The 27,999-nt window shown below is 52.7% G+C and overlaps 2 protein-coding genes across 2 annotated transcripts; one reads left to right on the forward strand and one right to left on the reverse strand.

Moving 5' to 3' along the window:
* The first annotated feature begins 805 nt into the window (after positions 1–805).
* Positions 806–6,504, forward strand: LOC124481989 (ubinuclein-1-like). Its single transcript, XM_047042310.1, has 15 exons — positions 806–1,048; positions 1,167–1,271; positions 1,361–1,456; positions 1,666–1,800; positions 2,655–2,752; positions 2,923–3,259; positions 3,653–3,862; positions 4,122–4,192; positions 4,709–4,865; positions 4,906–5,012; positions 5,094–5,204; positions 5,413–5,559; positions 5,684–5,731; positions 5,883–6,274; positions 6,452–6,504. Exons 1-15 carry the CDS (start codon positions 806–808, stop codon positions 6,502–6,504), a joined length of 2,310 nt encoding a protein of 769 aa, XP_046898266.1.
* Positions 6,505–7,811: 1,307 nt separating this feature from the next.
* Positions 7,812–27,867, reverse strand: LOC124481990 (general transcription factor 3C polypeptide 1-like). The gene is made up of 38 exons (XM_047042311.1): positions 27,252–27,867; positions 26,788–26,994; positions 26,327–26,503; positions 25,474–25,617; positions 25,238–25,334; positions 24,046–24,169; positions 23,366–23,539; positions 23,041–23,156; positions 22,328–22,946; positions 21,963–22,165; positions 21,678–21,811; positions 21,399–21,552; positions 21,189–21,292; positions 20,882–21,036; positions 20,264–20,731; positions 20,005–20,150; positions 19,817–19,914; positions 19,605–19,701; positions 15,060–15,243; positions 14,810–14,954; positions 14,568–14,700; positions 14,373–14,454; positions 13,805–13,984; positions 13,245–13,384; positions 13,027–13,169; positions 12,846–12,930; positions 12,586–12,698; positions 12,444–12,503; positions 12,220–12,313; positions 11,978–12,150; positions 11,374–11,578; positions 10,948–11,291; positions 10,547–10,794; positions 9,740–9,990; positions 9,133–9,420; positions 8,957–9,096; positions 8,465–8,663; positions 7,812–8,281 (listed from the first exon to the last, which is right to left on the reverse strand). Exons 1-38 carry the CDS (start codon positions 27,470–27,472, stop codon positions 8,042–8,044), a joined length of 6,885 nt encoding a protein of 2,294 aa, XP_046898267.1. The 5' UTR covers positions 27,473–27,867; the 3' UTR covers positions 7,812–8,041.
* Between the last annotated feature and the right edge of the window lie 132 nt (positions 27,868–27,999).

Raw genomic sequence — 27,999 nt, forward strand, 5'->3', positions numbered from 1 at the left:
ATGGTGTTTAACGGAGCAGCTAAACTTGGAAAACCGTCTAATTAACTGAAAGAACGGTTTGAATTAATGAGCGTGCGGGCACTCCAAGTTCGTTTAATTAAGAGCGGCGGGTAATTAATTATAAACGTTTAAATAGTGTCTTCTCTAGGCTTGTCCCCATTAGATCTTTTGGGGAGCTCGCGGGAAGACGCTAAACTGCCGCTCCGACGGTGAACAACTGAAAGATTAACCCCCCTGTCTGCACTTTAAAAACACGATTCTATATAGAAGAATGTTGTATAATAACTGAACCCTTGGGTTCCAACACCATGAGAACCCTAATATGGTTCTGTCTGTCCGGAACCTTTTTCCCCCCGGAGGTTCCAAAAACGATTCTGTTTTGAAGGGGAAGGCTTTCGGCCTACGTTTGATCGGTAGATAATATATCATCTTCATCTTAAAGCAGCCTTATATTTTAAATGAGTGAGAGTGAGAGTGAGAGTGAGAGTGAGAGTGAGAGTGAGAGAGAGAGAGAGAGAGAGAGAGAGAGAGAGAGAGAGAGAGAGAGAGAGAGAGAGAGAGAGAGAGAGAGAGAGAGAAAGAGACTACAATCAGCGTTATTTGTAGGAGGATTGGAGAAACTCGTTAAGGAGTGCGCAATACCGGAAAAGCAAGCGTGCTCCCGCTTAAAGAATTCAAGCACACCGGTGGTAACGCACCTGTACGAAATCAACTTGTTAGGATGTCTGACTCCAAGAACAACAAACCATTCTGATAGCTAGTCACAGGCATTGCGGTAAGCGTTAGGCCTAATGTGCAAGTTCCCATGGCCGAACCACGTAGAATCCAGTTAACTACCTTATCGGGCAATGTCCCTCTCCCTTCACCTGCCTCTAAACCGACTTCGACCAAACCGGTGGCATTAACCGCTGCGGCAGGCGCATGCTGTGAGGTTGGAGCTACCGACAGTCAGCCACCCAAACCAACCGTCCGCTACGTCCTCGCGCTGTTTGAATCAGACGAACGGAGGTGCCCCGAGTTCTGGTATTCTGAACTCTCCAATCAACAGGTCGAATTGAAAATAACCTAATTTAAATTTCAAAGAGCCTCTAACTGCGCGGTTGACAGCGAATGTCCTGTAGCTTCTTAAACGGGAAACTAACTGGGCAGCGCATGTTGTGTTCCAGTGTGTTCCAGAGAAGGAGCCGGCTTTACCGGGGTCCTTACCAGAGGACGACGACCGGGAAAAACAGGAACTGGAAGCCATGGCGAGGAGGTTTGAGGAAAAATACGTGAGTAGATGGAACTTTGGGAATGCTCCCAAGAAGAATGAATTCAGACTGCATGAGAGCCTGTTCGATCTCTCTCCCCTCCTGTGAAGGGAGGAGGAGAACAGAGGAAAGACAGGATTCAGGATCTGGTTGATATTGGTTACGGCTATGACGACGACGACTCTTTCATAGACAACTCTGAGGCGGTGAGTGTCACCCCGATGACCTGTCACCCTTTCTAGGTTTACTCACAACTGCCCCCCCCATCCGAATCACAGCTGATGAAAGGGATAATAACAAGAGAAGCGATGGATAGACCACAGTAACACTGTAGACGTGTCCACATGCTCTGCCTGCACGTGTGCTGCTGCTGGCTGACTGAAGGCTCTGTCTCCTCCTGGTGGTGTATCCGCAGTATGACGAGTTTGTGCCCTGCTCCCTCACCACCAAGCTGGGAGGGTTCTACGTCAACTCTGGAATGCTGCAGTTCCGCCAGGCGTCCGACACCGAGACACAAGCCAGGGGCCAGATGATGGCCACATCCCCCAGGGTGAGCCACACCCTCCGGAGGGGGAGGGGGGAGGGGGAGGGGGGGGGGGGGGAGGAGGGGGAGGGGGAGGAGGAGGAGGAAGGAGAGGGGGAGGGGGAAGGAGAGGAGGGGGAGGGGGAGGGGGAGGGGGAGGAAGGAGAGGGGGAGGAGGAGGAAGGAGAGGGGGAGGGGGAGGGGGAGGGGGAGGGGGGGGGGGGGAGGAGGGGGAGGGGGAGGAGGAGGAGGAAGGAGAGGGGGAGGGGGAAGGAGAGGAGGGGGAGGGGGAGGGGGAGGGGGAGGAAGGAGAGGGGGAGGAGGAGGAAGGAGAGGGGGAGGGGGAGGGGGAGGGGGAGGGGGAGGGGGAGGGGGAGGGGGAGGGGGAGGAGGAGGAGGAAGGAGAGGGGGAGGGGGAAGGGGAGGGGGAGGAAGGAGAGGGGGAGGAGGAGGAAGGAGAGGGGGAGGGGGAGGGGGAGGGGGAGGGGGGGGGGGGGAGGAGGGGGAGGGGGAGGAGGAGGAGGAAGGAGAGGGGGAGGGGGAAGGAGAGGAGGGGGAGGGGGAGGGGGAGGGGGAGGAAGGAGAGGGGGAGGAGGAGGAAGGAGAGGGGGAGGGGGAGGGGGAGGGGGAGGGGGAGGGGGAGGGGGAGGGGGGGGGGGGAGGAGGGGGAGGGGGAGGAGGAGGAGGAAGGAGAGGGGGAGGGGGAAGGAGAGGAGGGGGAGGGGGAGGGGGAGGGGGAGGAAGGAGAGGGGGAGGAGGAGGAAGGAGAGGGGGAGGGGGAGGGGGAGGGGGAGGGGGAGGGGGAGGGGGAGGGGGAGGGGGAGGGGGAGGAGGAGGAGGAGGAGGAGGAGGAGAGTCTCATCCTTATGCTGCTCTGTCAGAAGAGGAAGCTGCAGCAGAGAGAGGGGAAACCACAGAAGAAGAAGAAGAAGAGGGAGGAGAACTCTCAGATGAATTCTCCAGCGGAGGACAACACTGGGTGAGCACACACACACATAAACACCAACACTGGGTGAGCAGGGACTCACTTAAGACACTCTCCCCCTCCCTCCCCTCCCTCCCTCCCTCTCTCTCTCTCTCTCTCGCTCTCGCTCTCGCTCTCGCTCTCTCTCGCTCTCTCTCTCTCCCCCCCTCTCTCTCCCTCTACAGTGTTCCTCCTGTGGGAGGGGAGGAGAAAGGGAAGAGGAGCAGGAAGCCGACCGGCCCCCTGTGCGTCACCGACATGCTCCGAAAGTTCCAGAGGGAGAGGCTGAAGAGGGAGGAGGAGGAGAGGAAGGAGAGATCGGGGTCATCCCTGGGGGAGGGGTCATCTGTTGGACACTTACCCACAATGCACCTGGGCCGTGTAGACGCTGCCGGTAGCGGAGGCCTTGGATTGGCTGATCCTCTACTCAACCTGATTGGCTCAACCAATGACAACAGTCTGATGCAGGCGGCCAATACAGTGGACTTCCTGGTGGATCTGAACAGCTTATTGGATGCCACGGCAGAGAACACACCAGAACAGGAAATGAGCCCTGAGCTCTGTGTGGATCTGACCTGGGGCGTCCAGAACCACAACCAGGTTTTGTCTGCTCTGACCCACATACCAGCCCAGACCCTGCCTCAGACCCTGCCTCAGACCCTGCCTCAGACCCAGACCCTGCCTCAGACCCTGCCCCAGACCCTGCCTCAGACCCTGCCTCAGGCCCTGGCTCAGACCCTGCCCCAGACCCTGCCTCAGACCCAGACCCTGCCCCAGACCCTGCCCCAGACCCTGCCTCAGACCCTGCCTCAGACCCAGACCCTGCCCCAGACCCTGCCTCAGACCCTGCCCCAGACCCTGCCCCAGACCCTGCCTCAGACCCTGCCCCAGACCCTGCCTCAGACCCTGCCTCAGACCCAGACCCTGCCCCAGACCCTGCCCCAGCCCCTGCCTCAGACCCAGACCCTGCCTCAGACCCAGCCCCTGCCTCAGACCCAGACCCTGCCCCAGACCCTGCCCCAGACCCTGCCTCAGACCCAGACCCTGCCCCTGCCTCAGGCCCTACCCCCCCTACCTGAGGGCCTCCCTCCAACTCTGGAAAGAAGAATTACTGACCTGACCCTGGTAAGACTGGATAACCCAGCAGGATAACCCTGGTCACACTAGGTCACCCTGGGTCACCCTAGGTCACACTAGGTCACACTAGACTGCATGGGTTGTCTTTTTCCTACATAAATTACAAGCAGTGATTCTAATGAAGGTTTATTTAAACGGATGCATTATCCCCTAACATCTGGCGGCTGGAGTGATTGATGTATTGGTTGGTTGATTGACGGATGTTTTGATTGGTTAATTGACGGATGTTTTGATTGGTTGTTCTCAGGTAGCCAGGGTGTTAGCAGGAGAGTCCAAACTGAAGTTTTTCACTCCGGAAGTCAACGGCCTCCTCCTAGAGTAAGCTGCACTGTGACACTACACACACCCTCCTAGAGTAAGCTGCACTGTGACACTACACACACCCTCCTAGAGTAAGCTGCACTGTGACACTACACACCCTCCTCCTGGAGTAAGCTGCACTGTGACACTACACACACCCTCCTAGAGTAAGCTGCACTGTGACACTACACACACCCTCCTAGAGTAAGCTGCACTGTGACACTACACACCCTCCTCCTAGAGTAAGCTGCACTGTGACACTACACACACCCTCCTAGAGTAAGCTGCACTATGACACTACACACACCCTTCTAGAGTAAGCTGCACTGTGACACTACACACATCCCACTGACATAGTATTGCCTATATTGTATAATAATTTCAATGTATTACTTTCGTAGTTCTGTATGATAACATCATTGTAGTATGTTGTTCTATTATTGTATTGACTGTTTTGTGATTGTGTATGGAAGTATTACTGTCCTGTTTCTCTTGCGTTTCCTAACCTGTGTGTGTGTGTGTGTGTGTGAGCAGCGTGGAGCTGCAGGTGAGGGAGCTGGGGGTACAGGTACGCTCCAGGGTGTACACACACCTGGCCTCGCTCCTGCCCTGCAGCAGAGACACTCTGCTAAAACGAGCCAACAAGCTGCTCAAGGCCCAGGTACGTACCTCTGGGAGGAAGAGGGAGTGTGTCCACAAGATGATGGACCTGTGTGTGTGTGTGTGTCCAGGCGGAACCCATCCAGCGTCTGAGCGAAGCCATTGGAAGAACTATGCCAGAACAGATCTCCCGTTACCACGACGACTGCCTGGCCCAGGCCCACGCCAGGGTCCTCAAGTATGTCACCTTGGCAACCGCATACCAGATCCTGTTCCTATTCATCACTTCTCACCCTCTCTCTCTCCTCCTCTCTCACAGGATGGTAGAGGGGGAGGTGGGAGGATCTGGGGAGGGGGAAGGAGAAGGAGAGAGGAACAGTAAACAAGTGGCAGGTCCTCGGAAGACTTTCATGTGGAATATAGAGATCAGGTCAGACACATAGACGTGTGTGTGTATATTTATATACACTGTATATATCTCGGTTGTCAGATCATTAGCATATATATATATATATATATATATATATATATATGCTAATGATCATATATATGCTAATGATCTGACAAGTATTAGGAGCCAGGCTGGCCAAGCTGATACAGCATTGATTGCATGCCTTTTGAATGACCGTGTGTGTCAGGGAGTGTCTGTGCAGCGTGGTGAGGGTGGCGCTGGACAGGTATGAGAGGGAGAGAGGGAGAGACCAGGAAGACCAGGAGGAGCACCTGAGGACCTTCCTGCAGGAGAAGGTGAAACCCCTCTGGCCCCGAGGGTGGATGCAGCCCAGGTAAATGCTCTCTCTTACTCACTCACTCACTCTCTCTCACACACACACACCATGCTGTACTTTCTAAATGCACCATTTGTACGTGGAGTTTGACTGAGATGTGATGTGCTGCTGCTGTTTACAGAATTCTGATGAAGGAGAGCAGGAGAGTCCTCCGTGAGAGAACCTCAACGTGGGTAACGGTGTGTGTGTGTGCACCCTGTGCAGTGTGTGTGTGTGTGTGTGTGCACGCACCCTGTACAGTATGTGTGTGTGCACCCTGTACAGTGTGTGTGTGTGTATGTACTGTACGAAACACTAGTTATGTTGGCTCCCTCCCCCAGTGTGAAGAGGAAGATGAAGACTGAGAAAAGACAGTCATCCATCCTGGGACCCCAGCCTCCTGGATCCCTCCCCACAAACGGAGCACCTCCCCTGGGCACGGCCTCCGCCCCGGACCCCCTGACCCCCCACCACCCCCAAAGCTTCCGGCCCTGCCAGCCCTCTCCGGGCGGGGCTGTGGTCGTGGTGGGGGATGAGAAGGAGGGAGGCGTGGGAGGGTGCTCCTCCAGTGTGGGTGTGTCTCCCACCCCCTCCCCCTTCAGGCTGGGGGGCCAGCAGGCCCTGGCCAGGGACAGGATCTTCAACAGCTGTGTTTCCCAGGCGCTACTAGCTGCCTGCGCGACCGCTGACCTCTCACCGCAGCAGTGGGGGTGTGGCCTGCTGAGCCCCCCACCCCCTCCCCCCCCACCGCATTCCAGCCCCGCCCTCCCCTTCTTCCTCCACAGCCTCACACACAGTGAGTGTGTGTGTGTGTACAGATTTTTCATTCACAACAACGTTTTATAATTATTCATGTGCATATGATATAGTCAGTCTTTAACACATTGACACACATTTTTGTGTGTGTCAGATGCAGGGCAGCTGATGGAGGAAGGTGTTGACTCCCAGAGGAAGCTCCACTGATCCAGACAGAACCTACTGGAACTCCCCAGGGAACAATCCTCAATGCTCTGGAACCCTCCTGAATGCTCTGGAACTCCCCAGGGAACAATCCTCAATGCTCTGGAACCCTCCTGAATGCTCTGGAACTCCCCAGGGAACACTCCTGAACGCTCTGGAACTCCCCAGGGAACACTCCTGAACGCTCTGGAACTCACCAGGGAACACTCCTGAACGCTCTGGAACACTCCTGAATGCTCTGGAACACTGACACCACCAGATGAGATGCTGTTAGTTTAACACGTGGTGTTTTCATGGCATGATCCTTTTGATGGGTGGAGAAGGTTGGTGTAATATGACGTATTGGTGGATGTAGACTGATGATTTCTACCAACCCTGGGATGGTTGTGGTGTTTGAGAAGGGATCCATTTGTTGTCATTAAATTAATTTGAATAAATTAACTTGCAATGCAGGCCACAGACTCTTTAATACTTATTTAAACGACCATCTAGTTGTATCAACCTGCAGAGTCGGGGTGTCAGAAAACCAGAAGAAAGCAGGGCTCCCCTGTTAGCTCACTGGCTTAGTGTGCATGCTCTTTCAGACATGCGGGGCAGTACCACAACAGACTGGGTTAGTGTGCATGCTCTTTCAGACATGCTGGGGCAGTACCACAACAGACTGCGCTAGTGTGCATGCTCTTTCAGACATGCTGGGGCAGTACCACAACAGACTTTTAACTTAAGTTACATTGTGGTCATGTGAGATGTGGGACGTCACCTTCACAGTTTCATAAATGTCGTCTCCTGCGCCAAATGCTTGTTATTCTCAGGAAGATTCTCTTTCATTAAGTTTGGTTAGAAACAGAATGCACATTTTACAATGATGATCGGGGAGGTCAGCTTCTTCTCCAGGGCGTCAAGTAATATTTACGATTACAGGTAAGAATGGTATATCAATTATCGATTTATACCAAATGTTTAATTGGCCCAAAACATCAAAACAGATAAACATGACCATAACCCTACACCTCCGGTCGACGCTCTGACAACCACACGTTTCAACACCTGGAACTTCTGTCGTTAATTTGAGTTGACAGTTTCATTCTATTACTTTATGTAACAAAAGTCAAAATATCTTCTGCATAACAGTACCAAAATAAAAGTATTCGTAAACTTAGAATTTGTTACACAAAACATTCAGGGCAGAACAACTTATGTTGTTACACTTGTTACACTGTTGTTGGTTGCCAGGTGATGGAGTTCTGAGGGCATGGCCCCCAGCCCTAGTTGGACTGCCACCAAAGAACACAGCCAATCAGACACGCTAATTCTTTTGTTCAAACTTTAATATTTAACCACTGTAAACATTGACAACATATGATGAAAACATCTTTCTGAAGACTTCCTTGTCTTATAAAAAACATCTGAACCATTACAAATAATGAGAAATATTAAGTTAACTCAAGAATAACACCGCCAATCAGAAGCCTTCCTGGGTCAGGGTCCGTCTCTCAGCCAATAAGAAATCCTCCTGTGTTGGTCTCAGCCGATAGCGTGTCTACCTGAGGCCCAGCTGGGATAAGGTAGCACACTGGTTCCAGTTGCTCTCTCTGGGGAACAGCTGGCCCAGACGTAGACAACCGTCCACCGACGCCTCATAGAACTCTCCCTCCTCGTCCCCCCAGCCCCCCTCCTTCCTCACCCCCTCCCCCCCACCAGGGCACGGCCGGGAGAACAGAGAGGGGCGGGGCCTGCTGGCCAGGAACCTCCTCCTCACACAGCCCAGAGACACCAGGGTCTGGAGGAGAGGAGATCCTGAGTTAGAATGTGTGCTATCTAATGTGTGCTATCTAATGTGTGCTATCTAATGTGTGCTATCTAATGTGTGCTATCTAATGTGTGCTATCTAATGTGTGCCCATGTGTATATGGTTGCATGTGTGTGTATATATATGTTTGTATATTGTGTGTGTGTGTGTCACCTGCACCAGGTCCAACACCACCACAGGTTGGAGGACGTGTCGGTAGTGCTCCAGTAAGCTGCGCTGTGATAGGCCGGGCTGGGTCATGATGTGGTAGAGCACTGCCTCCAGCATGCCCTTCAGGGTGGGCCGGTTCAGACCCCCATCCACCATCCTCCAGGGTCGAGACACATACCTCACCTCCTCACACACACCCCTGCTGGTGGGGAGGGGAGGGACAGAGAGGTGGATGGATGGAGAGAGGGAGAGAGGTGGAGGGAGAGGTGGAGGGGAGGGAGGGAGATGGATGGAGAGAGGGAGGGAGGGGAGAGAGAGATGGACGAAGAGGGAGGGGAGAGAGGTGGACAGTGGTAGAGGGGAGGGAGAGAGGTGGATGGAGAGAGGTGGAGGGGAGAGGACAAAAAGGGTTTAATATCAGTGACTGGAACTAATCTGGTAGTTGATCAGCAGTGAAGCGCTCTGATTGGCCAGTCAAGTGACCTTTGACCTTACCCATCATCCTCTGCTGCAGCTCTCTGATTGGTCAGACTGGAGGTTGAAGAGCATGATGATTTGCAAACCCTCTCTCCTTCCTCTCTCCTCTCCAACTCTTCCTCTCCTCCTTGGTCTTCCTCTCTCTCCATCCCTCCCGTCTCCCTCTCTCTCTCCTCTCCACAATTCTGCTCCCCCCCCTCTCCCTCCATCCTGTCTCCATCCTCCCCTATGTCTCTCCCCTCTTTCCCCTCTCCCTCCCTGGCCACTTTCTTCCCAGGTGGCCCCTGGTCCTCTCTGTCCTCCAGGCTCCTCTTCCTGCCTCTCTCCCCAAGCTGCGATCCCTGGTCCTGGGCCTGGTCTTGGTCCTGGTCCGGCCGGCTTCTCTGGGTGGTGGTCAGTAGCCAGGGTTCAGCATGGGCCAGTAGGACCAGCCGCATCGAAGCCCCGCCCAACTGCAACATCTGCCCCGCCTCCTGCAGGTCCTGCACCAATCAGAGGAGGAGGAGGAGGAAGGATGCACACAAAGAATAAGCTGAGGGGAGTGAATGGGAGAGGGTACCTGTGTGTGTACCTGTATGTACTGCTGTAGTGTGTGTGTGTGTGTGTGTACCTGTATGTACTGCTGTAGTGTGTGTACCTGTAGTGTGTGTGTGTTTACCTGTATGTACTGCTGTAGTGTGTGTGTGTTTACCTGTATGTACTGCTGTAGTGTGTGTGTTTACCTGTATGTACTGCTGTAGTGTGTGTACCTGTAGTGTGTGTGTGTACCTGTAGGTACTGCTGTAGTGTGTGTGTGTGTACCTGTATGTACTGCTGTAGTGTGTGTGTGCGTCCGTCCCTGGGTTCCTGCAGGTGTGCGAACGCCATCAGGAAGTCCCGCCCCTCCACTCCGTATGGCCCCGCCTCCTGCAGAGCCTTGAGCAGCTCTTGATTGGCTGCCAGGTCCTGGGGGGTGTAGCTCTCAGGGAGGGAGGAGAGGGGGGGGGAGGAGGGGAGCTGGACAGGACGGGTGAGGAAGGGAGGCAGCAGAGAGGGTCCTTGTGGGGAGGAGTCTACAGGGGAAGGGAGAGACAAGCAACCAATCACAACATGGGTTCATGTGTGTGTGTGTACCTGGTGTGAACAGCATGTGTGCAGTGTGTGTGTACCTGGTGTGAACAGCGTGTGTGTGTGTACCTGGTGTGAACGATGTTTGTGCAGTGTGCAGTGTGTGTGTACCTGGTGTGTGCAGTGTGTGTGTGTGTGTACCTGGTGTGAACGGCGTGTGTGCAGTGTGCAGTGTGTGTGTACCTGGTGTGTGCAGTGTGTGTGTGTGTGTGTGTGTGTACCTGGTGTGAACGGCGTGTGTGCAGTGTGCAGTGTGTGTGTACCTGGTGTAAACAGCGTGTGTGCAGTGTGTGTGTGTGTGTACCTGGTGTGAACGGCGTGTGTGCAGTGTGCAGTGTGTGTGTACCTGGTGTGAACAGCGTGTGTGTGTGTACCTGGTGTGAACGATGTGTGTGCAGTGTGTGTGTACCTGGTGTGTGCAGTGTGTGTGTGTGTGTGTGTGTGTGTGTGTGTGTGTACCTGGTGTGAACGGCGTGTGTGCAGTGTGCAGTGTGTGTGTACCTGGTGTGAACAGCGTGTGTGCAGGCTGGCTGCGTAGCTTCAGCTTCACGCTGCAGCTCTCCACCACCACACTGTCGTTGTTGCTGAGCTGCCGGAGGTTGATGCCAGCGGCCGGCCAGCACCCCCGCAGCAGCAGCAGGCCAGTGTGAGAGCTGGGACGCAACTGAGCATGCTCAGCCTGGGAACCTCCACGTCTGCCTCCCCCCTCCCCCCCCTCCTCCTCCTCCTCCTGCTCCAGCGCTGCCATGCTGGGGGAGGAGAGGATGGGGGTGTAGAGGGGAGGGGGCGGGGGAGGAAGGAGAGGGGGATGGGAGGAGGGGGGGGGACCAGGTGATACTCAATAACACTTACTAAAATAATGAAACTGTATCTGAGAGTGTGTGTGTGTGTGTGTGCCCCACCTCCTCTTCACTGAGTCTGTGTCCACCAGACTGGAGTCGACCACAACGATGTGTTTGGGAATCCCCACAGACACACTGAGCATGCCCAGGGTCATGAGGCTGAGGCAGGCCAGCACGGCGCCCCCCGCTGCCCCCGCAGGGAACTGCAGCATGCCCTCTTCATCCGGAGGCTCCAGGGACTCCAGGGGGCCAGTGGCAGGTGCCTGGCCCAGGACAGGCAGCTCCGTCTGGGGCAGGGAGGGCTGGGGAGGAGGGTCGTCTCTGGAGGTCTCCGAGTCGTTGGGTGCTTCTGGCTCTGTGTTTTCATCCCCCCTCTCCTCCTCCTCCTCCTCCTCCTCCTCCTCCTCCTCCTCCTCCTCCTCCTCCTCCTCCTCCTCCTCCTCCTCCTCGTCCTCCTCCTCCTCCTCCTCGTCCTCCTCCCTTCACCTTGCATTGTCTCTCAGTCCCTCCCTGGTCTCTCTCCTCTTCCATCCTCTCCTCTTCCTCCAGTCTCTCACCACTCCCCCTGTCCACCGTCTTGTTGTGGAACGATGTCATTGGTTGGTGGTCAGTTGTCTTGTTTTCTCTGAGGGCTTCCAGGAACTGGAAGGCCTCGCTGCACAGCGTTGCAGGGAAACGCCAGGCGAAACACCTGCAAAGAGGAACACCTTAGAACCCAGGAACACCTTAGAACCCAGGAACACCTTAGAACCCAGGAACACCTTAGAACCCAGGAACACCTTAGAACCCAGGAGCGTTGTAGAGGAGTACTTTGAGGTAGGTAGGGGTAGTTTGAGATAGGGTAACTAACCTGTAGTAGGTCTGGGACAGCTGGTAGGAGGGTAACTAACCTGTAGTAGGTCTGGGACAGCTGGTAGGAGGGTAACTAACCTGTAGTAGGTCTGGGACAGCTGGTAGGAGGGTAACTAACCTGTAGTAGGTCTGGGACAGCTGGTAGGAGGGTAACTAACCTGTAGTAGGTCTGGGACAGCTGGTAGGAGGGTAACTAACCTGTAGTAGGTCTGGGACAGCTGGTAGGAGGGTAACTAACCTGTAGTAGGTCTGGGACAGCTGGTAGGACATGGGCAGGATGGGCAGGGCACGGTTCTTCTTGGGCCCCCCCTGCTGGTTGATACGGCGCCGGTTCACCAGGCCGTTCTTCCTGCAGCAGAGGAAGGCCTGGCACAGCAGCTCCTGACCGTACCTGCTGTACATGTGGAACGTCTGGGGGGGGGTGAACAGGGGGTTTGGAGGTGTGTGTGCGCCAGCGTGTGTGTGTGTGTGTGTGAGTACCTGGAAGGATCTGCAGCTCTTCATCTGGGTGTTGGACATGACCAGAGTGCTCTGGATCAGGTTGTTCAACACCAGGGAGTGGATGTCCTCAACACTGACACACACACACACCCACACACACACAGCACATTCCCAGACCAAACATTCATGTTATATATAAGCCAGGTGTCAATGTGTTTATCGTCTCCAGGCCATCTGTGTGTGTGTGTGTGTGTGTTTCTCACCAGTTGAGGTTGTCTCTAAGGACCCTCTCTTTGCCCTGGTCTATGATAAGCACCTTAAACCTGCAACACAGTCACACACACACAATTTACTTCCATTCGTGTGCATACATACTGACAGTACAGCCTGGGAGTGTGTGTGTACCTTGAGAACAGCGCTTGTTTGGAGTTGGGGATGGTGTGTGATTGAGTCACTGCAGCAGAGCTGAACTTCTGCCTCAGCATCACCACCAGCTGTCTAAACGCATTAGCACACTCCTGGAACACACACACACACAGAAACACACGCACAGAGACACACACACACGTTTGCAAAACTTGAGTTAGATGCAGAACATGAGCTGTAGTAGGTACACTAATCCCTCTTTGACCCAGCTAACTCCAGGTCCACAAACAGCCCCATACCATGGCATCATTAGGGTTCCTGGGCTTCTGCCTGTCTAGAGTGTCCATCAGACAGCTGTCCTGAGAGACCTCCGCCAGACAGATCCTACACACACACACACCCAAGGTTACTGGGAGACTGGGGAGTGTGTGTGCCTGTAGTTGAGGTGTGTGTGTGCCTGTAGTTGAGGTGTGTGTGTACCTGTAGTTGAGGTGTGTGTGAGGGTTCTTCATGATGTAGCGTGTGCGGCGGGCGATGGCGACGGAGGTCTTATCCAGAGCCTCAGACAGGTCAGCATGCAGCAGGTCCCTCACCTCACAGTACGGCACAAAGGGCCGCCGCAGCTACACACACAACTGGTCAATTCAAAGCTCATATAGAAGTGATTATTCTGTCTGTGTGTGTGTGTGTGTGTGTACCTGTCTGTTGAGCAGGCGAGAGGCCACGCTACACAGCATGAGGAAGGAGTCCTCTCTGAGCGTCCACACCACCCTGCGCCGTGTCATCCTCTTCAGAGCCCTGCGGTCTGCCTCGTCATGGGCCGGCCTGCGCACCACCACTACACACACACACACACACACACACCACGCACACACACACACACACACCATACGCATACACACACACACAATACACAGATCATACACACACACGCACACAATACACACACCATACACACACACGCACACAATTCACACACACCATACACACACGCACACAATACACACACACAAATAAGTCAGGTGGCTGAGCGGTTAGGGAATCAGGCTAGTAATCAGAAAGTTGCCGGTTTGATTCCTGGCCATGCAATTTGACGTTGTGTCCTTGGGCAAGGCACTTGCCTCGGGGGAATGTACCTGTACTTACTGTAAGTCGCTCTGGATAAGAGCGTCTGCTAAATGACTAAATGTAAACATAATCCATACACAACCATCACACCACTACAACTGCGATTGGTGGGTGTGTCAATAAAACTCACCTTTCTTAATCTTGGCCGGGACCTTGGCGACCTGCTTCCGGATTGGTCGTTTCCGCTCCCTCTTCTTTCCGCCTCTCACCTGCTGGTTCCTACTGGCTGGCTCCATGGCAACTGTCACCTTCTCCTCCAATAGGGATATCAAGCTCTGCTTATTGGTCAGAGAGCCTGGGAAGGTCGAACCTGGAACACCCACACACACAGGCATTAATACATAGACTAACACACCCACATCAATACACAGCCACGGTAACTCACCACACACACAGTACCTCAACACACACATAATAACTCACCACACACACACACAGTAACTCACCACACACACACAGTAACTCACCACACACACACAGTAACTCACCACACACACACACACAGTAACTCACCACACACACACACACAGTAACTCACCACACACACACACACACAGTAACTCACCACACACACACACACACACACACACACACACACACACACACACACAGTAACTCACCACACACACACACACACACACACACACACACACACACACACACACAGTAACTCACCACACACACACACAGTAACTCACCCGCCCTGGCAGCCCAGCTGAAAGACTGTTTGTTGAGGAGACTCTTCAATCTGATGGTGCTGCTGACCTCACAGGCATTGTTCTATCTCACACACACACACACACCGTTAAGTGAGCGAAAACTGAAGAACACATTCTGTAATACATTTGATGTTTGTGTGTGGTGTGGTGTGGTGTGTGTGTGTGTGTGTGTACCCTCTTCCTGTCCAGCAGCTGGTTGGTCCAGATCCAGTTGCGTTTCAGGTGGCTGTAGAAGTCAGAGTCCAGCCCCCCAGCCCCCCGGCCGTCCCCTGGGACCAGGGCCTCATCACACACCTCCCTGCTGCCCCTGCTCACACACGTATAAACACACACACACACTTCAGAGTCCAGGCCACTTGTGTGTGTTTACAGCAGGTATACATGTGTATAACAGGTGTATGTGTGTCTGTGTGTACCTGAGTGTGTATAACAGTCTCTGGTACTCGTTGCGTTTTGGTGTCCATGGAACCTCAGAGGGTTCTGTGGTATCCGTGGTAACTGCTGGCTCCTCCTCCTGACAGCTCATGGATTTCTCGGATACACGTTTTGGTCGGATGACACCTGAAATAAACACACACACACACACCGGAGGTGAACACACACAACCACACCTGGAGGTGGAGACAACTGACCCCTGGGTACCTGTGTGTGTGTGTGTGTGTGTACCTAGCGGAGTGTTGAGGCAGACACACAGCAGGTCAAACCAGTAGTTGTCAACATCGTCGGCCGTGAGGAAGCAGTAGTTCCGCCTCTCAAACGGTCGCCCTGGCACCGGGCTGGCCAGCGAATAGTGAGGCTCGCAGGAGCTGGTGTCAACGATGACAGCATTACGCTTCAGATACAGAAACACCTGGAGGAGAGCAGAGGTACAACAGTCCAGTAGGTGTAGGTGTATAGAGCAGACAGGTAGGTGTATAGAGCAGACAGCTAGGTGTAGGTGTATAGAGCAGACAGGTAGGTGTATAGAGCAGACAGGTAGGTGTATAGAGCAGACAGGTAGGTGTAGGTGTATAGAGCAGACAGGTAGGTGTATAGATTAGACAGGTAGGTGTAGGTGTATAGAGCAGACAGGTAGGTGTATAGAGTAGACAGGTAGGTGTAGGTGTATAGAGCAGACAGGTAGGTGTATAGATTAGACAGGTAGGTGTAGGTGTATAGAGCAGACAGGTAGGTGTATAGATTAGACAGGTAGGTGTAGGTGTATAGAGCAGACAGGTAAGTGTATAGATTAGACAGGTAGGTGTAGGTGTATAGAGCAGACAGGTAGGTGTATAGAGCAGACAGGTAGGTGTAGGTGTATAGAGCAGACAGGTAGGTGTATAGATTAGACAGGTAGGTGTAGGTGTATAGAGCAGACAGGTAGGTGTATAGATTAGACAGGTAGGTGTAGGTGTATAGAGCAGACAGGTAGGTGTATAGATTAGACAGGTAGGTGTAGGTGTATAGAGCAGACAGGTAGGTGTATAGATTAGACAGGTAGGTGTAGGTGTATAGAGCAGACAGGTAGGTGTATAGAGCAGACAGGTAGGTGTAGGTGTATAGAGCAGACAGGTAGGTGTATAGATTAGACAGGTAGGTGTAGGTGTATAGAGCAGACAGGTAGGTGTATAGATTAGACAGGTAGGTGTAGGTGTATAGAGCAGACAGGTAGGTGTATAGATTAGACAGGTAGGTGTAGGTGTATAGAGCAGACAGGTAGGTGTATAGATTAGACAGGTAGGTGTAGGTGTATAGAGCAGACAGGTAGGTGTATAGATTAGACAGGTAGGTGTAGGTGTATAGAGCAGACAGGTAGGTGTATAGATTAGACAGGTAGGTGTAGGTGTATAGAGCAGACAGGTAGGTGTATAGATTAGACAGGTAGGTGTAGGTGTATAGAGCAGACAGGTAGGTGTATAAAGCAGACAGGTAGGTGTAGGTGTATAGAGCAGACAGGTAGGTGTATAGAGCAAACAGGTAGGTGTAGGTGTATAGAGCAGACAGGTAGGTGTATAGAGCAGACAGGTAGGTGATAGAGCAGACAGGTAGGTGTAGGTGTATAGAGCAGACAAGTAGGTGTATAGAGCAGACAGGTAGATGTATAGAGCAGACAGGTAGGTGTAGGTGTATAGAGCAGACAGGTAGGTGTATAGAGCAGACAGGTAGATGTATAGAGCAGACAGCTAGGTGTAGGTGTATAGAGCAGACAGGTAGGTGTATAGAGCAGACAGGTAGATGTATAGAGCAGACAGGTAGGTGTAGGTGTATAGAGCAGACAGGTAGGTGTATAGAGCAGACAGGTAGATGTATAGAGCAGACAGGTAGGTGTAGGTGTATAGAGCAGACAGGTAGGTGTATAGAGCAGACAGGTAGATGTATAGAGCAGACAGGTAGGTGTAGTTGAATAGAGCAGACAGGTAGGTGTATGTGAATAGAGCAGACAGGTAGGTGTAGGTGTATAGAGCAGACAGGTAGGTGTATAGAGCAGACAGGTAGGTGTATAGATTAGACAGGTAGGTGTAGGTGTATAGAGCAGACAGGTAGGTGTATAGATTAGACAGGTAGGTGTAGGTGTATAGAGCAGACAGGTAGGTGTATAGAGCAGACAGGTAGGTGTATAGAGCAGACAGGTAGGTGTAGGTGTATAGAGCAGACAAGTAGGTGTATAGAGCAGACAGGCAGATGTATAGAGCAGACAGGTAGGTGTAGGTGTATAGAGCAGACAGGTAGGTGTATAGAGCAGACAGGTAGATGTATAGAGCAGACAGGTAGGTGTAGGTGTATAGAGCAGACAGGTAGGTGTATAGAGCAGACAGGTAGATGTATAGAGCAGACAGGTAGGTGTAGTTGAATAGAGCAGACAGGTAGGTGTATGTGAATAGAGCAGACAGGTAGGTGTAGGTGTATAGAGCAGACAGGTAGGTGTATAGAGCAGACAGGTAGGTGTAGGTGTATAGACCAGACAGGTAGGTGTATAGAGCAGACAGGTAGGTGTAGGTGTATAGACCAGACAGGTAGGTGTATAGAGCAGACAGCTAGGTGTAGGTGTATAGAGCAGACAGGTAGATGTATAGAGCAGACAGCTAGGTGTAGGTGTATAGAGCAGACAGGTAGATGTAGGTGTATAGAGCAGACAGCTAGGTGTAGGTGTATAGAGCAGACAGGTAGGTGTATAGAGCAGACAGGTAGGTGTATAGAGCAGACAACTAGGTGTAGGTGTATAGAGCAGACAGGTAGGTGTATAGAGCAGACAGGTAGATGTATAGAGCAGACAGGTAGGTGTAGGTGTATAGAGCAGACAGGTAGGTGTATAGAGCAGACAGGTAGATGTATAGAGCAGACAGCTAGGTGTAGTTGAATAGAGCAGACAGGTAGGTGTATGTGAATAGAGCAGACAGGTAGGTGTAGGTGTATAGAGCAGACAGGTAGGTGTATAGAGCAGACAGCTAGGTGTAGGTGTATAGAGCAGACAGGTAGATGTATAGAGCAGACAGCTAGGTGTAGGTGTATAGAGCAGACAGGTAGATGTAGGTGTATAGAGCAGACAGCTAGGTGTAGGTGTATAGAGCAGACAGGTAGGTGTATAGAGCAGACAGGTAGGTGTATAGAGCAGACAACTAGGTGTAGGTGTATAGAGCAGACAGGTAGGTGTATAGAGCAGACAGGTAGATGTATAGAGCAGACAGGTAGGTGTAGGTGTATAGAGCAGACAGGTAGGTGTATAGAGCAGACAGGTAGATGTATAGAGCAGACAGGTAGGTGTAGTTGAATAGAGCAGACAGGTAGGTGTATGTGAATAGAGCAGACAGGTAGGTGTAGGTGTATAGAGCAGACAGGTAGGTGTATAGAGCAGACAGGTAGGTGTATAGAGCAGACAGGTAGGTGTAGGTGTATAGACCAGACAGGTAGGTGTATAGAGCAGACAGGTAGGTGTAGGTGTATAGAGCAGACAGGTAGGTGTATAGAGCAGACAGGTAGGTGTATAGAGCAGACAGGTAGGTGTAGGTGTATAGACCAGACAGGTAGGTGTATAGAGCAGACAGGTAGGTGTAGGTGTATAGAACAGACAGGTAGGTGTATAGATTAGACAGGTAGGTGTAGGTGTATAGAGCAGACAGGTAGGTGTATAGATTAGACAGGTAGGTGTAGGTGTATAGAGCAGACAGGTAGGTGTATAGAGCAGACAGGTAGGTGTATAGAGCAGACAGGTAGGTGTAGGTGTATAGAGCAGACAAGTAGGTGTATAGAGCAGACAGGTAGATGTATAGAGCAGACAGGTAGGTGTAGGTGTATAGAGCAGACAGGTAGGTGTATAGAGCAGACAGGTAGATGTATAGAGCAGACAGCTAGGTGTAGGTGTATAGAGCAGACAGGTAGGTGTATAGAGCAGACAGGTAGATGTATAGAGCAGACAGGTAGGTGTAGGTGTATAGAGCAGACAGGTTGGTGTATAGCGCAGACAGGTAGATGTATAGAGCAGACAGGTAGGTGTAGTTGAATAGAGCAGACAGGTAGGTGTATGTGAATAGAGAAGACAGGTAGGTGTAGGTGTATAGAGCAGACAGGTAGGTGTATAGAGCAGACAGGTAGGTGTATAGAGCAGACAGGTAGGTGTAGGTGTATAGACCAGACAGGTAGGTGTATAGAGCAGACAGGTAGGTGTAGGTGTATAGACCAGACAGGTAGGTGTATAGAGCAGACAGCTATGTGTAGGTGTATAGAGCAGACAGGTAGATGTATAGAGCAGACAGCTAGGTGTAGGTGTATAGAGCAGACAGGTAGATGTAGGTGTATAGAGCAGACAGCTAGGTGTAGGTGTATAGAGCAGACAGGTAGGTGTATAGAGCAGACAGCTAGGTGTAGGTGTATAGAGCAGACAGGTAGGTGTATAGAGCAGACAGCTAGGTGTAGGTGTATAGAGCAGACAGCTAGGTGTAGGTGTATAGAGCAGACAGGTAGGTGTATAGAGCAGACAGCTAGGTGTAGGTGTATAGAGCAGACAGGTAGGTGTATAGAGCAGACAGGTAGGTGTATAGAGCAGACAGGTAGGTGTATAGAGCAGACAGCTAGGTGTAGGTGTATAGAGCAGACAGGTAGGTGTATAGAGCAGACAGGTAGGTGTATAGAGCAGACAGCTAGGTGTAGGTGTATAGAGCAGACAGCTCGGTGTAGGTGTATAGAGCAGACAGCTAGGTGTAGGTGTATAGATCAGACAGGTAGGTGTAGGTGTACCTGGTCCTTGTCCTGGAACTTCTCTGTGGGGCTGAACTGAAGCAAGCCCATGTAGACCAACCTCTGCATACTCTCATGGAAGCTGAAGATGTACTTCCTGAAACACACACAGACACCTCACTGGCTGAGATATGGACTGAGATGTGTGTGTGGGTGTGTACTGTGTGGGTGTGTACTGTGTGTGTGTATGTACTGTGTGTGTGTGTGTGTACCGCTTGAACAGCAGCTGTCTCTGAATCCTGGAGGGCAGGAACCTGATGAGATAGTGCTGCTTCTCTGGGTCGCTCAAATAGGCGTCCAAGCCTTCTATCTGGAGACACACACACACACATATATAATGCACACACACAATATACACACACAATTATGAATGTATGCATGTGTGTGTGTGAGTGTGTACCGTGAAGTTGATCTGGATGATCTGGGTGAAGATGGAGAGAGGCAGGCAGAGCAGGGTGTCGGAGGACAGGGCCCAGCCTGGACCAAACTCCTGATGGAGCGGAGAGGGAGGGACGAACCTCCTCCAGGTCATCTCCTCACTATACACTGGGGACACAAAGTACACACTCACATTATACACTCTCACTATACACACACACACGTTATATACTCTCACTACACACTACACTTGTCGCGGCAGCCACAGCGTGACCTCTCACCTTTCACATGGGCGTCAAAGTGTCCGAGCTCCGACGAGTCCAGAAACTCTGCCCCTTCCTTCTCCACAGGCAACCTCACTTCCTGCTGGCAGGTGGGGGCGGGCTCTGTGACCGGCTGGGCGTGGGCGGGACCAGCGAGAGGACTAGCAAGGGGACTGTCTGGCAAGTGGGCGGGACCAGTGAGGGGATTGGCTGGCGCGTGGGCGGGGCCAGCGAGGGGACTGTCTGGCTCATGGGCGGGGCCAGCGAGGGGACTGTCTGGCTCATGGGCGGGGCCAGCGAGGGGACTGTCTGGCGCGTGGGCGGGGCCAGCGAGGGGACTGGCTGGTGTGTGGGCGGGGCCAGGGAGGGGATTGGCTGGTGCCTGGCGGAGGGGGTGTCCGTAAATGACATACCACAGGAAGGTGTGGACCAGACGCAGACGATGCATTTTCGGCTGGTACCCCAGACACCTGCTGAGCCCCTTAACTATGGGGGAGGGAGGAGGGGGGGGAGGAGAGAAAGAGATTAGTAGTTTGTGATGATATTAACGATTAACCTGAGTATTCTTAACTACCCATAAGAGGTGGCTTTTAACTCCCCAACACACGCATACACACACACCACACGCATACGTACCGGTAGTGGGTTTGTACTTGTCCATCTCCTCCCTACTCTTCTGAAACTTCTTTGTTCTCTTTCCTTTGTTCACCTTCTCCTCTCTCCCCCCCTCCTCCTCGCTCCCTCGCTCCTTCCCCCTCCCCCCCTCCTTCCCTCCCTCCTCTGCCTGAGCCCTGAGAGGGAGGGAGGGAGGCAGGGAGGGAAAAAGAATAGAAAATCAAGAGAACAATCATTCAGCTAGAACACAGAAACCCCTTTATATCCATCCTGTGTTTTTTACCCCACCCTCTCCTTCTCCTTCTCCCCCTCCTTCTCCCCCTCCTACCGAGCAGCTGTGTAGGAGCTGGACAGGCGGAAGCGGACCTGCTCTATGGCACTCTTCACTATGGGGTCAGTCTGACAGATGGAGGGATGGACTATCAAGTCCACCTGTGGAGAGGAAATGAGTCTTGAATGCATGCTTGTTCATTTACCTGTGTGTGTGTGTGTGTGTGTGTGTGTGTGTGTCCCTGTGTGTGTCCCTGTGTGTGTGTACCTTCTTGCTGAGGCCATCCTGGATGATGGTGGTAGTGAACATCTTCAGCATGCCCTCCCTGCTCAGATTGTGGATCAGACGGGCGATGGTCTTCTTACAGCACCTGGTCTTGACCCCCTCCAGCACCTCCGCCTCCCGGATCATCCTCTGCAGCCTGGGAGGGGGGGGACAGAGGAAAGGGAAACATGTTATCCAGCACTGGAGGTCACCCTGCCAACGTTCCCATTTTAAACTACAAATCCCATGAGTCTTTGGTACAAGGAAGCAGGAAGTGCTCACGTGAAGAGCCCCTCGACCACGCGCAGGCTGCGGACGCACTCGATGATCATGTTCTTCCTCCTCAGGAGGCGGTAGGTCTGGTGGTGGCGCTGCATGCGCCTGCCCACCCGCCCCCACAGACCAGCAGTGGGGGGCTGGGGACCAATCAGAGACCAGGGGGAGGAAGGAGGGAGCCAATGATGTAACAGAGAGGGAGAGGACAGTTAGAAGTCTGTTGAATCCTGCCTCATGTTTGGGTGAGTGTGTGTGTGGAGGATGGGCCACTGGATCGCCGTGACGACTTACACCTTCAGACACCTTCAGGCTGGGGTCGTCCTCCATGAAAGTGATGCTGTGTTGTGGTTGGTCGGTTTCCATGGTGCCACCCAACATCTCGTCCAATGACAGACTGGGAGGTGCAGGCCCCTCCCCCTCCTCTCCAGCACTGGGCAGAGACTCCGCCTCTGGAACCTTACTGGCTGAGGCTGTGGAGGGGGGTGGGGCATTACCTGATAAACAGATGAAGCAGGAAATCAGGTCAATAATCATCTCTCTCCACCACACATCAGTAGTATCAGTAGTGTGGGAGATTTAGTCTGTAGTATCTAGTATGTAGAACGTAGTTTATTATATTTAGTGTGTAGTATTTAGTTTGCAGTGTCCATCCTCACTCTTAGCAGGAGAGGACTGAGAGACTGGGAAGCTCAGGGTCGTTTGCTTCAGGAGAGAAGGAAGCCCTTCTCTCCACATCCCCCTCTTCTTCTTCTCTCCTGCTCCCTCCTTCCCACCAGCCTCTCCATCTCGCCCCTCGTCCTCGCAGCTGATTGGTGTATCTGCAGCCGGGGGGGTTGTGGGTGAGGCCTCTCTTGAGGGCGCTGTTTTGGATGTTCCCCTGGTCCCCATGGTCCGGGGTCGTGTGGCCATGCCCTCCCCAGAAGCAGGTTTAAGGGCCCTGCCCTCCGCAGAAGCAGGTTTAGGGGCCACACCCTCCAAAGAGGGACTTTTGGGGGGCTCTTGCAGTTCAGAGACAGTTTTTGGGGCCCCTCTCTTTCCAGAGGCAGGTTTGGGGGCCCCTTTCCTCCCAGAGGCAGGTTTGGGGGCTGCTCTCTTCCCAGAGGCAGGTTTGGGGGCCCCTTTCTTCCAAGAGGCAGGTTTAGGGGCCCCAGAGGAGAGCAGCTTCTCGTTCCGCTCCTCCTCCTGGGTGAACTGCTGCAGGAGGTGGGATTGGCTGACGTAGCGGTGGCTGATGTACTTGGTGGTGCGTTGACGACCCTCATCTTCCATGAAGCCCTGGACACACACACACACACATATACACACACATTTATACACACTTTTACATTTATATAAATATCTATATAAACAGACAGGAGTGCACACACACCTGGATGACGTTGTTTCTCTGCAGCAGACGGCAGATCATGCGAGACTCCAGCTGACCCACCCCCATCCTGGAACGCAAGGCACTCTGGGAAAGCCCTTTGGTTCCGCTGGACAGCACTGCAGTAGTCAATCACATAACAGACACAAATCACATACCAATAACAGAACAGACATGATTATACAACCAATCACAGGACAGACATGTTTACACAACCAATCACAGGACAAGATAGAAACACACAGGCAGAGAGAAAATGAGCAGGCATCTTCATCAACCCACTTTCATCTCTGACCAACAAATGAGAGGAGGGCAAAAACCAACACACCAATCCCATAGGCCTGGGAGATGAGGTCAGACTCCATGACCCGCCCCTTGGAGGGGAGGCTCTTCCTGTTTCCTGTTCCATCTTCATCATCGTCATCATCATCCTCCTCAACGAGGACCTCCTTCCTCACGTAGGGTTTCAACAGCTTCAGACCTCGCACCATCGACCGGGAGCCTGAACACACACACACAACAGCTTCAGACCTCGCACCATCGACCGGGAGCCTGAACACACACACACACAACAGCTTCAGACCTCGCACCATGGACCGGGAGCCTGAACACACACACACACACCCACATGATATACAATACACACCCACATGATATACAATACACACACACACACACGATCCCCCCCAGACAGACGGTAGCAGTGTGTACCTCTGGTGGTGAGACAGGTGAGGCAGTGTGTACCTCTGGTGGTGAGACAGGTGATGCAGAGTGTACCTCTGGTGGTGAGACAGGTGAGGCAGTGTGTACCTCTGGTGGTGAGACAGGTGAGGCAGTGTGTACCTCTGGTGGTGAGACAGGTGAGGCAGTGTGTACCTCTGGTGGTGAGACAGGTGAGGCAGTGTGTACCTCTGGTGGTGAGACAGGTGAGGCAGTGTGTACCTCTGGTGGTGAGACAGGTGAGGCAGTGTGTACCTCTGGTGGTGAGACAGGTGAGGCAGTGTGTACCTCTGGTGGTGAGACAGGGCCCAGCAGAGGGGTCAGTCTCCTGCAGGGGAACTTTCACCAGCTGCACCAGCTTGGAGGCCATCATATACTGGGACACACGCTTGAAGGTCCTGTCATTCACACGCTGCACACACACAATATATATATATAAACACAAACACAGGAATATACACACACACAATATATATATATATAAACACAAACACAGGAATATACACACACACAATATATATATATAAACACAAACACAGGAATATACACACACACTTAGTGGTGGGCCGTTATCGGCGTTAACGTGCTGTGTTAACGTGAGACTGTTATAGATTTAAAAAATATCGCCGTTAATCTATTCTCAAAGTTGGGTTGGGAGCTGGGTCTATACTACGCAAGCTATGATGACTCACCTTGATATTTTAGCGAGGATGTATACCTCGTGTATGAAATTACCACATCAAACGAGACGTGCTAACATGGATGCAGCTATGAAGCTGCCTGGTTTGTGAGGGAGGGAGGTCGTGTGGGAGGAGGTGAGGGAGGAGGTGTGGGAGGAGATGAGGGAGGAGGTGAGGGAGGAGGTGAGGGAGGTCGTGTGGGAGGAGGTGAGGGAGGAGATGAGGGAGGAGGTGTGGGAGGAGGTGAGGGAGGTCGTGTGGGAGGAGGTGAGGGAGGAGATGAGGGAGGAGGTGTGGGAGGAGATGAGGGAGGAGGTGAGGGAGGTCGTGTGGGAGGAGGTGAGGGAGGAGGTGAGGGAGGAGATGAGGGAGGAGGTGTGGGAGGAGGTGAGGGAGGTCGTGTGGGAGGAGGTGAGGGAGGAGGTGAGGGAGGAGGTGAGGGAGGAGGTGTGGGAGGAGATGAGGGAGGAGGTGAGGGAGGAGGTGAGGAGGAGGTGAGGGGGGAGGTGAGGGAGGGGGTGAGGGAGGAGGTGAGGGAGGAGGTGAGGGAGGAGGTGAGGGAGGAGGTGAGGGGGGAGGTGAGGGAGGGGGTGTGGGAGGAGGTGAGGGAGGAGGTGAGGGAGGAGGTGTGGGAGGAGGTGAGGGAGGAGGTGAGGGAGGAGGTGAGGGAGGAGGTGTGGGAGGAGATGAGGGAGGAGGTGAGGGAGGAGATGAGGGAGGAGGTGAGGGAGGTCTTGTGGGAGGAGGTGAGGGAGGAGATGAGGGAGGAGATGAGGGAGGAGGTGAGGGAGGAGTCTCACCAGCTGGTCTCGGAGGGAGATGAGGGAGGAGGTGTGGTCGTGGGAGTCCAGCAGAGCGTTGGAGGTGGCCTCCATCAGGATGTCATACTTACTCCTCCTGGGGGGGAGAAGGGTGGGGAGGGGAGATAGTAAGATACTCAAATAGATAGTATGCATGTGTGCATGTGTATTCAAGCGTGTGTGTGTGCTCAGGTGTATCCGTGTGTGTGTGTGTGTGTGTGTGTGTGTGTGTGTACCGGTCCACGTGGAAGCGAGGGAGCCCCAGCAGGATGGACTGCTGCTGTTGTCCGCTGGGGGTGCGGGTCACATGTGTCTCCATGGTGATCAGGCCGTGCTGGACCAGAGACTTCCTCATGTAGTGCATCTTCCCTGCATCCGTCCTGAGCCAATCACAACACGCAGTCAGAGAGCGTTCACCAGTCTTGTTCAATCAGACCAAAGTTTGTTGCACAGTGTTAGGATTATCTTGTTATATAAATTTGTTTTAAGAAGGTAGGTTAGCTAGCTAATAGTAACACAATGCTAGTTATACGTGTGTGTGTGTGTGTGTAGTTGAAGGAGCAGGTGTGTGTGTGTGTACTTGAAGGAGCAGGATGTGTGTGTAGTTGAAGGAGCAGGTGTGTGTGTGTACTTGAAGGAGCAGGTGTGTGTGTGTGTGTGTGTGTGTGTGTGTAGTTGAAGGAGCAGGTGTGTGTGTGTAGTTGAAGGAGCAGGTGTGTGTGTACTTTTTTTTTTTTTGTCATTTAGCAGACGCTCTTATCCAGAGCGATTTACAGTAAGTACAGGGACATTCCCCCCAAGGCAAGTAGGGTGAAGTGCCTTGCCCAAGGACACAACGTCATTTGGCATGGCGGGGAATCGATCCGGTAACCTTCTGATTACAAGCCCAACTCCCTCACCACTCAGCCATCTGAGCCCCACTTGAAGGAGCAGGTGTGTGTGTGTAGTTGAAGGAGCAGGTGTGTGTGTGGTCTTGAAGGAGCAGGTGTGTGTGTGTGTGTGTGTGTGTAGTTGAAGGAGCAGGTGTGTGTGTGTGTGTGTGTGTGTGTGTGTGTGTGTGTAGTTGAAGGAGCAGGTGTGTGTGTGTACTTGAAGGAGCAGGTGTGCAGGTCTCTCTGCAGTTCCCCCTGCCAGCGCCCTCGCCCCACCCTCTCCAGGATGCAGTAGGAGTGGTCCGAGAGCTGCAGCTCCGGGTCGCCCTGGGGACCAATCAGAGTCCTGAACCTAACCTGCTGAACCGCCGTCACCACCAGCCGCCTGGCCCACCTACACAACACAACAGAGAGGAGTGAGCAGGAGTGTGTGTTAGGAGTGTGTTAGGAGTGTGAGTGTGTGTGTGTGGGGTGTGTGTTAGGAGCTGTAGCGGTCCTAGCACATTTGGCGGCTGCCTAGGTCGCCTACAGAAAGGACCGGCCCTGGTTAGGAGTGTGTGTGTGTGGGTGGGGTGTGTGTTAGGAGCTGTAGCGGTCCTAGCACATTTGGCGGCTGCCTAGGTCGCCTACAGAAAGGACCGGCCCTGGTTAGGAGGGTGTGTGTGTGGGTGCCCCCACCGCTCAAACGCCTCCTCCAGGGTGATTCTAGGAGTGAGGTCTGCCGTCCTAACATCTCCAGTAACGTCTTTTCTCTCCTGGTAGTATAAACAGGACCCCTGGACCCCGGAAGGGTCGTCCACAAGCACGTGCACAGGGTACACGTCCGATATCCCGTCGAACTGCTGCGCCACCTGAATTCCGGTGTTCGGGTCGATGTCAGCGAACCTGCGGGAAGGGCAACCAAAACAGACTAGCTAGACCATAGATATATATATAAACACTAGACGTTCTAGACTCCACCGTAAGAAATCTAGTGTTTATATATATATCTATGAGCTAGACTGCCAAAATGTGTCTACATAGTTTGTGAATTGCAACCGATTTGCGGTTGAGGGATTTGTAGACAGCTACTCCGTTAGATCGTCACTGTTCAGTAGTGTTAAGATTATGTGTGTAGTGACACCGATAGGGAAAACCATCACCTGTCTAACAGGACGAAATCTGCTCTCTCCTTCGGCATCTGGTAGAAGTTGACGTCGGAGTTTCTAGCTAGAGACTTCCACAGGAAATCTTTGGTGCGAGTGTCCAGACTGAGGCCAAACGGCGGCTTCCTCGACTCCAGACGAATCCAGAGAGACGGGAGGGTTATACCGTCCAGCCCCTCCAAAGCCACCTCATCCAGGAGAACTTCCAGTGCATCCATTGTCGCCCTGCTAGATAGTTTACTACTAGCCCTGTAGTAGCTAGCTAGCTAGCTAGGCTGGCTGTACTCTTATGATATTCCTCCTAAGATTAAGAATAGCTGCTCATACTTGTATAAAATAACGGTCTTGTCCCGGCAAGTCTACAGTGCATACGTGCACTTTACCTTTCATTCGTGTAATCGTATAAACTTACGTATTATTGTCAAATTAGCCCCGAAAAACGTGTATTCAGAGTCAACCGAACTAACCGAATGTGTTCATTATTGTTGACGTTTCTGACCCGACTCTCGTTCTGAAATCCAGGGTAGGCTGTTGTGTGCGCTTTTCCTGCTTCAGCTTCACACTTTGGTCGGAAGAGAGAACTCCGCCCGCTATAGTTGCTCCGGGACACAAAATGTGCGTACCAAACGTTTCAACTTTGACCTTGCGGCGTACGTCACATGTGAAGGTTGTAAAGCGTCCTCGAGAAGACACGAGGTGGCGCACTCAAGTCACAATTGCTCGTTTTTTTTTGTAAATCGTTTTT

This window comes from Hypomesus transpacificus, chromosome 19, assembly GCF_021917145.1.
Source record: "Hypomesus transpacificus isolate Combined female chromosome 19, fHypTra1, whole genome shotgun sequence".
Classification (NCBI taxonomy): domain Eukaryota; kingdom Metazoa; phylum Chordata; class Actinopteri; order Osmeriformes; family Osmeridae; genus Hypomesus; species Hypomesus transpacificus.